Source organism: Gorilla gorilla, chromosome 9 (assembly GCF_029281585.2).
Source record: "Gorilla gorilla gorilla isolate KB3781 chromosome 9, NHGRI_mGorGor1-v2.1_pri, whole genome shotgun sequence".
Taxonomy (NCBI): Eukaryota; Metazoa; Chordata; class Mammalia; order Primates; family Hominidae; genus Gorilla; species Gorilla gorilla.
The window spans coordinates 54708338-54717408 of record NC_073233.2 but is presented as its reverse complement, the minus strand read 5'-3'; the positions used below and the strand labels follow the sequence as shown (position 1 = coordinate 54717408).

Genomic DNA, 9071 nt, shown 5'->3' with positions numbered 1-9071 from the left:
TGCCCTTCACCATCCCAAGTCATCATCACCATCATTCCTGGTCTTTCAAAAGTTCTTGGTCATTCCTTCTTGGTGTCCATTTAGTCACACTTTATCAAGAGGTCCTGAGGAAAAGCTCTGAAAGCTGACTTAGGGACCTGTGTTCTAGTCCTCACCCTGCTCTGGAGTTAAAGTGTAACTTTTAGTAAATCCCTTGACCTATCCACATTATTTATTTACTTATTTATTTATTTATCTGCCTGCTGAGAGCATGAAAGGGTAAGAGTAAAGTGGCTCTTTACTCTTAAAAGAATGAATTCCATTGAGCACTGTGTTAGCCAACACAAAGGAATTATGTAGTGATTTTATTCACTTATCAATGAGATATCCAGACTTCCAAGACACTCCCTCATTCAGAGGCCCTCACACGTTTCCTGAATGAGCTCTTAAATATCGCACTAAAAGCATCCTGGACTGTACTCTCCTTGAGGGAAAGATTATATCTTACTTTTATTTGTATTCTCACTCACTGTAAATATTCAATAAATATTTAATGAATAAAGGATTGAAAGAATATGTGGAATTATTATAACAACAAGAGCTAGGAGGATAATTGCCATTGCAAACATCAGACTGGAAATAAAAAGGCTGTGTTAGATGCTACAAGATGGAAAGTCTCCCAATTTTCTGGCTGGATTGAGATTCTCTGCAATGTCACTTCTCCCCTAAGCTCCTCTTGACCCTAAACAGCTTCCTCATGGCATTTTTCACCTCATTGTTCCTTAGTGTATAGATCAAAGGGTTCAGCAAAGGTGGCATCACAATGTTAAAGAGGATGATAAGTTTGTCAGCAGCCAGGGTGGTGGAGGGACGAATGTACATGAACATGGGGGGCATGAGAACCAAAAGGACAGTGATATACGTGTGAGCCACATGTGGAGACAGCCTTACGCCGGCCCTCAGATGACTGGCTTCTTAGGTTCAGTAAGATGATAACATAGGAAATGATAAGGATAAAAAAGGATGCTAAAGAAATCACCACTGTTGGCCACCACGATGAGACCCACCATGTAGGTGTCTGCACAGGCCAACTTGAGCAGGGGATGAACATCACAGAAGAAGTTGTCTATCTCATTGGGCCCACAAAAAGGCAGCTGAACCGTGAGGAGGGTCTGCAGGATGGAATGCAGGAAGCCAGCTAACCAGGAGGCCCCCGCTAGCAGGCCACACTTCCGGCAATCCATGATGGCTGTGTAGTGCAGGGGCCTACAGATGGCCACATAGCGGTCATAGGCCATGGCTGTAAGGAGGAAGATCTCAGTGCCACCAAAGAAGTGGGCAGAAAAGAGCTGGGTCATGCAACCATTGAAGGAGATGATCTTATGCTCCACAAAAGTGTCAGCAATCATCTTGGGTATGGTAGTGGATGGATAATATATGTCAGCAAAAGACAAGTGGCTCAGGAAGAAATACATGGGAGACTTCAGGGTCTTGCTAGCATTGATGGTGATGATGACCAGAAGGTTCCCCAGGACAGTGAGCACATGAAAGAGGAAGAATACCACAAAGCATGCATGCTGCATCTCTCTGCTCTCAAAAAGGCCAAATAAAACAAACTCAGTCACATTGTTCTTGGCACCCATGGATTATCTGCCCCGATGACCGACAAAGTGGCTGGCTGGCTCTGCAAAGACATAAATTATGAGACATAAGAAAGTTTTCTGAGATACCACCAAGATTATGGAGTAAGAAAGATACTAGCCTTCATCCCCATCACAAAATATATATATACATTAATTAATATAAATATATAATATATGTATCTTATATATATATATATATCTAGAGCGAGAGAGAGACAGCTATCCACAAACCAAAATAGCTCTGAGAGGGTTCAAGGGCCCATTAAAGAATCTGCAGCAATACAGAGGAGCAAAAACATGGAGAATAACCACACACGAAGGATTTCTAGTGATATCTGCATACTTGAGATGCCAGGAGATGGTTAGGAACAAATAGGAAAAGTTGAGGCAATTAGTATCAGTCACGTGGTGGTAGTCATCATGATCCCTGCTTTGCAGAGAACGCTAGCATTTATGCCACTGAGATAACCAAGAGCCATTCCCACCAGGAAATCCTAGAGAGGGAGACACAACTGTACTGCCTCCACCTGCAAGAAGCAGATGCTATTGAGCTACTTTGGAAAAGGACCTGCCACCTCCCCAACACCATGCAAACCCCAAACTGCAGCTGCCCCTTGAGAGCTCACACTCAGACCCAGGATCTGTGACTGCACTGCACCCACCCATGTATCAGACACTGGGCCATCACTAGAGCAAGCTCCGGGCCCTGAAGTCAAGGTGTCTCTGAGCATGCCCACACTTTGGGCACCAGTTCACCCTCCACAGAAAGTTAGTTCCCACCCCAACTCCAGAGCCATTGTAACTCTACATATATCTATGCTCCCATTCTTGGTTCCCTGGCTGCTTCAAAGCATTCACACCTCTAGCACTGTTACCTATGTGGTGGCAGGAGTGTCTTCACCCTAAGCACCAGTGTCATTATCATTCCAGATCCCAGAACCATAGTTCCTTCAGGTGTGCCCATGATCCAAGCCTCAGTTACATGGCTGCACAATAGGTGCCACCCATAATACACTTGTGCCACCAACATCAAGAGGAAGCACACGTACCAGACCCATGTCAAATGGTTCCCTAAGCCACAACTTCCCCAGTGGGAGAAAAATAAATAAGGAAGACCTTAGCAGCCACCACCAGCAACGAGCCTGAAAACCCTTGCTGTCACTGCAAACATCCAAGAATTTGGCCACTGAGGATCCCTCAAATCTGGGTCAACATTGACATCAGCTAACAGGGCCACACAAAGACTATAAAGCCACATCCCACTGGTGCCAAAACCAATCCATCCCACCCACTCAGTCCATCCCATTATATCCTTGTGTCAGTCTGGGCCACAAGGATTGCAAAGCACCATCATGCCCCATAAGAGAAAATCTTTCCACACTGAAATTAGCCAATGAAATTTGCAAGAGATGACTACTCCACCAAATGTGCAGACATCAATAAAAGGGTAACAAGAAACAATGAAAAACCAAGAAATCACACCACCAAAAGAACACAATAATTTCCAAGTTGCTGACCCCAAAGAAATGGAGGTATGTAAACAGCCTGAAAAATAATTCAACATAATTGCTTTTAAAGCTTCATGAAGTAAAGGAAAATACAGAGAAATCATTTTTAAAAAATCAGGAACATAGTAAAAAACCAAAATGAGAAATTTAACACAGATATTGAAAATACATTAAAAATCAAATAAAAAAGAGAGAAGACATAAATAAAATGAGAAATGAAAGAAGAGACATTACAACTCATACCACAGAAATATGAAGAATCACAAAAGACTACTGTGAACAATTATAGACTTACAAATTGAATAACCCAAAAGAAACAGATAAATTCCTGGCCACATACAATCTAACAAGACTGAATTATGAAGAAACAGAATATATGACCAAACCAATAATGAACAAAGAGAATGAACAAATAATAAAAGTTTTCCATCAAAGAAAATCCCAGGAACGGATTACTACTAAACCCTACCAAACATTTAAAGAACTAATGCCAATCCTTCTCAAACTCTTCCAAAACAAAATGAAGAGGAGGGAATATTTCCAAACTCATTTTATGAGGACAACATTACCCTAATACCAAAGCCACTCTAGGACACTAATAGAAAAGAAGACTACAGGCCAATATCCCTGATGAACATAGATGCAAAATTCCTTAATAAAATCCTAGCAAACCAAATTCAACAGCACATTAAAAGGATAATCTGCTCTGATCAAGTGGGATTTATCTCTGAGATACAAGGATGGTTCAATATATGCAAATACTACATTAAGAGAATTGAGGACCAAAACTATATGATCATCTCAATGGATGAAGAAAAACTGACAAAATTCAACATCATTTTATGATAAAATCTCTCAACAAATTAATTACAGAAAGAATGTAATTCTCAACACAATAAAGACCATATGTGACAAGCCCACAACTAACATCAGATTCAATGGCAAAAAGTTGAAAGCTTTTCCTCTAAGATTGGGAATAAGACGAGAATTTCTACTCTCACCACTTCTATTCAACATCATACTGGAACTCTTACCCTAAGTAATTAAGCAATAAAATGAAGTACAAGTCATCAAAAGTAGAAAGGAAGAAATTAAATTTTCTCTGTTTACAGATGTGTGATACAGAAATCCTAAAGTCTCTCCCCCCAAAAAAGCTGTTAGAACTAATAAACAAACTTAGTAAAGTTGTAATATCCAAAATTACCATTCAAAAGTTAGTAGTATTTCTATACATTAACAATAAACTATCCCAAAAAGTCAGGAAAACAATTCTGTTTAGAATCACTATGAAAAAGATAATAATTGGAATAAATTTAACCAAAAAGTTGGAAGATGTGTACATGGAAAATTATAAAACATTGGTAAAATAAATTGAAGAAGACATTAATAAATGGAAATATGTCCCATGTTCATGGACTGGAAGAATTAACATTGTTAAAATGTTCATAGTGTCAAAATCAATCTGCAGGTTCGATTAAATCCCTATCAAAAGTCTAATGACATTTTTCACAAACACAGAAAGAAATCTTGAAATTCATATACAACCTCAAAAGACCCAGAAGACCTAAATAATTATGAATAACGCTGGGAGCATCACACTATGTGATTTCAAAATCTACTACTAATTTGTAGTCATCAAAATAGCATGGTACTGGCACATAAAGACAGACGTATGCACCAATGGAACAGAATAGAGAGCCCAGAAATAAATCCACACATTTACAGTCCAATTGATTTTGACAAAAATGCCATAAACACACAATAAGGAAAAGACAATCTCTTCAATAAATGGTGCTGTGAAAACTGGATACCCAAATGCAGAATAATTAAATTAGATTCTCATCTTACACCACATACATAGTTGGAAGTAAAGCTCTCCTCCGCAAATGTAAAAGAATAGAAATTATAACAAACTGTCTCTCAGACCACAGTGCAATCAAACTAGAACTCAGGATTAAGAAATTCACTCAAAACCACTCAACTACATGGAAACTGAAAAACCTGCTCCTGAAAGATTACTGGGTACATAACGAAATGAAGGCAGAAATAAAGATGTTCTTTGAAACCAATGAGAACAAAGACACAACATACCAGAATCTCTGGGATGCATTCGAAGCAGTGTGTAGAGGGAAATTTATAGCACTAAATGCCCACAACAGAAAGCAGGAAAGATCTAAAATTGACACCCTAACATCACAATTAAAAGAACTAGAAAAGCAAGAGCAAACACATCCAAAAGCTAGCAGAAGGCAAGAAATAACTAAAATCAGAGCAGAACTGAAGGAAATAGAGACACAAAAAACCCTTTAAAAAATTAATGAATCCAGGAGCTGGTTTTTTGAAAGGATCAACAAAATTGATAGACCACTAGCAAGACTAATAAAGAAGAAAAGAGAGAAGAATCAAATAGACGCAATAAAAAATGATAAAGGGGATATCACCACCGATCCCACAGAAATACAAACTACCATCAGAGAAATACAAACTACAAACACTTCTACGCAAATAAACTAGAAAATCTAGAAGAAATGGATAAATTCCTCAACACATACACCCTCCCAAGACTGAACCAGGAAGAAGTTGAATCTCTGAATAGACCAGTAACAGGCTCTGAAATTGTGGCAATAATCAATAGCTTACCAACCAAAAACAGTCCAGGACCAGATGGATTCACAGCCGAATTCTACCAGAGGTACAAGGAGGAGCTGGTACCATTCCTTCTGAAACTATTCTATCAATAGAAAAAGAGGGAATCCTCCCTAACTTATTTTATGAGGCCAGCATCATCCTGATAACAAAGCCAGGAAGAGACACAACAAAAATCAACTCGAAACAGATTAAAAACTTAAAAGTAAAACCTGAAACTATAAAACTACTAGGAGAAAAACGTGGGGGAAAACCTCCATGACATTGGTCTGAGCAACAATTTTTTTGAATACGACCCCAAGAACACAGAGAAAAAAAGCAAAAATAGACAAACGGAATTGCATTAAACAAAAGCTTCTGCACAGCCAAGAAAACAACAGAGTGAAGAGACAACCTACAGAATATATTTGCAAACAATAAATCTGATGAGGTTAATATACAAAATATAAAATAAATTCAAACAATATTAGAAAGCAAATAAACAATTTTAAAATGGGTAGAGGATCTGAACAGACATTTGTCAAAAGAAGATATTCAAATGGCCAGCAGATAAATGATAAAAGGCTCAACATCACTAATCATCAAAAAATGAAAATTAAAACCACAATGAGCTATCACCTCACACTGTTAAAATGACTATTACCAAAAAGACAAAAAATAGCAAGTGTTGCAAGGATGTTTTAAAAAAAACGGGGTGGGGGACCTTACACACAGTTGGTGAGAATGTAAATTAGTTCTGTCCATTATGGACAATAGCATGGATGTTCCTCAAAAAAAATGTTCCTTCAGCTACTATGGGCTAAAGTGTTTTGGGGCCCTAAATACACTTGAAAGGCAGTCTGGACCACAAGGATTGCAATTCCTAGTGCTAAGCTGGGCTCAGAGTCTGTGGACTTAAGGGCACACAAACTAGTAAGACACTTGCCTGGGCAGCTATGAAAATGCTTGTGCCACCTTTTCCCAAAATCCAGGCAGCACAGCTTGTGACTCCAAAAGTGACCCTTCTGTCCACTTTAGGAGAGGAGAGAAAGATAAAGAGGACTTTTGTCTCACATCTTGGATATCACCCAACCACAATAGGATAAGGCATCAGTCACAGTAATAAGGACCCCATTCCAGGCCCTAGTTCCCGGGTGACATTTCTAGACATACCCTGGGGCAGGGGGGAACCCATTGCCTTGAGGGGAATGACACAGTCCTGGCAGATTAGAGGAAACTCAAAGAAATTCAAGATAATACAGAGAAGGAATTCAGAATTCTATCATAACATTTAACAAAAGTACTGAAATAATTAAAAAGAGTCAAGGAGAAATCCTGGGGTTGGAAAATACAACTGACATACTGAAGAATGCATTAGAATCTCTAATAGCAGAATTGATAATGCAAAAGAAAGAAGTTGTGACATTGGAGACAGGCTATTTGAAAACACAAATAGAAGAGACAAGAATAAAAAAGAATACAGCATTTCTAAAATATCTAGAAAACAGCCTCAAATGGACAAATTTAATTTACTGGCCTTAAAGAGGAGGTAGAGAAAGATATAGAGATAAAAGTTTATTCAAAAGGATAATAACAGAGAACTTCCCAAACCTAGAGAAAGATATCAATATCAAAATACAAGAAGGTTATAGAACATCTAGCAGATTTAACTTAAAGGAAACTACCTCAAGACATTTAAACTCAAACTCCCAAAGGTCAAGGATAAAGAAAGGATCCTAAAAGCAGCAAGAAAAAAAATAATAAAATAACATAACATAAAATGGAGTTCCAATACATCTGGCAGCAGACTTTTCAGTGGAAACCTTACAGGCCAGGAGACAGTAGCATGATATATGTAAAGTGCTGAAGGGAAAAAAAAAGAACTCTTGCCCTAGAAAGTATATCTGGTGAAAACATCCTGCAAACATGAAGGAGAAGTAAAGAGTTTCCCAGGCAAACAAAAGCTGAGGAATTTCATCAAGACTAGACCTGTCCTGCAAAAAATGCTAAAGGAAGTACTTCAATCAGAAAGAAAAGGACATTAATGAGCAATTAGAAATCTTCTGGAGGGGAAGATAGCAAATAGGAGACAGGGCTAACATCTAGCTCCCACATAGACAAATCAGAGCAGCATGTAGAGATTCATATCATGATCTTTTGCTCCAAGAACCACTGCACGAATATACCAGGAAAGCCAAAAGAATTCACAAAACCTTTGAAATAAGTGGCACACCGCTGCAAATTCCACAAAACAGGCAAAAAACTGTGAGTTCTCAAAGTGTGACAGGGAGAAAACCTACCTCTGAACACACATCCCCACTGGGGAATCTGAAAATCCAGATCACAGGAGTAGGATTTAACCTTACCTAGATATGAAATGGGTTTAGGGAGTCACAAAAAATATAAAAGTACAAGTAGCAGCAGGAAGTGCTCGAATGTACTCCCAGTCTCCAGCTTGAGCCCTGGGACGCCATCCTTGACTATGTCTCACAGGGCCCTTGGGGAAAACAACCAGTGAAACTGGGGAGGGGTCATGGGGCAAAGAAAATTCCCAACTGAAATTGGTAGTGGTTTTGTCTGGGCACAAGTTTTCTTGAGCAGGGTCTGAAGGACAAGCAGGAGCTGCTGTGAGCAAGCACAGGAGCACAGGAGCTGCTGCCTACAGAGAGGGCAGATGGGGAGGAATGAGATCAGAAAGCCTGCTTTCTCAGTGGGGTAGCTCATGGCCTGTGGCAAGGTCTGATCAGAGGGGGCACTGCAGGAACCAGACCAGCCTCAGCAAATGCATGGGAGCCAGGTAATGCCTCTTGCTACTGGCTATCTTCCACTTCCCTGGCAAGCTATAAAACATAGCAGAGGCAGCCAAGATCCCCTCTGGAAAATAACCCCATTGGCCTGAGAACAACTTGCCCATCCCAGACAGTGATCATGGCAAGCCCCTCCCAAGGAAAGTCTGGGCCCATGCCTGCCTAATCCTGCACACACCTGGTGGTTTCTCCCTATCCACCCTGGCAGCTGAACACAAAACACAGAAACTCTTGGAAGCTTTATGGTTTCTCATCAATCACCTGAGAAACCAAAATACTTACTCCGGCCATCTTATGGCAAGCTTAGAGCCCCCAACTACTACCACAGCTGGTGCTCTCTTAAAAGCACCACCTCCTGGTTTGATGACAAGCAACTCAGGCCATTACAGCAACTCATGAAAGAATAACCTTGAACCCAAGAAGACAACACCTGTTCCCACTGCTGGCAACATCCTGGCTAACCAGAGGTCCTGAGGATGTCCACATGACAACTTCACTGCTAGCATAAA

At 39.8% G+C, this 9071-nt stretch overlaps 1 protein-coding gene across 1 annotated transcript; it reads right to left on the bottom strand.

The window, feature by feature from the left end:
* Nucleotides 1-693: 693 nt before the first annotated feature.
* OR4S1 (olfactory receptor family 4 subfamily S member 1) lies at nt 694-1622 on the bottom strand. The gene is given in 3 exon segments (XM_019019906.3): nt 694-897; nt 899-1016; nt 1018-1622. Coding segments are annotated over 3 exon segments (927 nt in total).
* Nucleotides 1623-9071: the final 7449 nt, after the last annotated feature.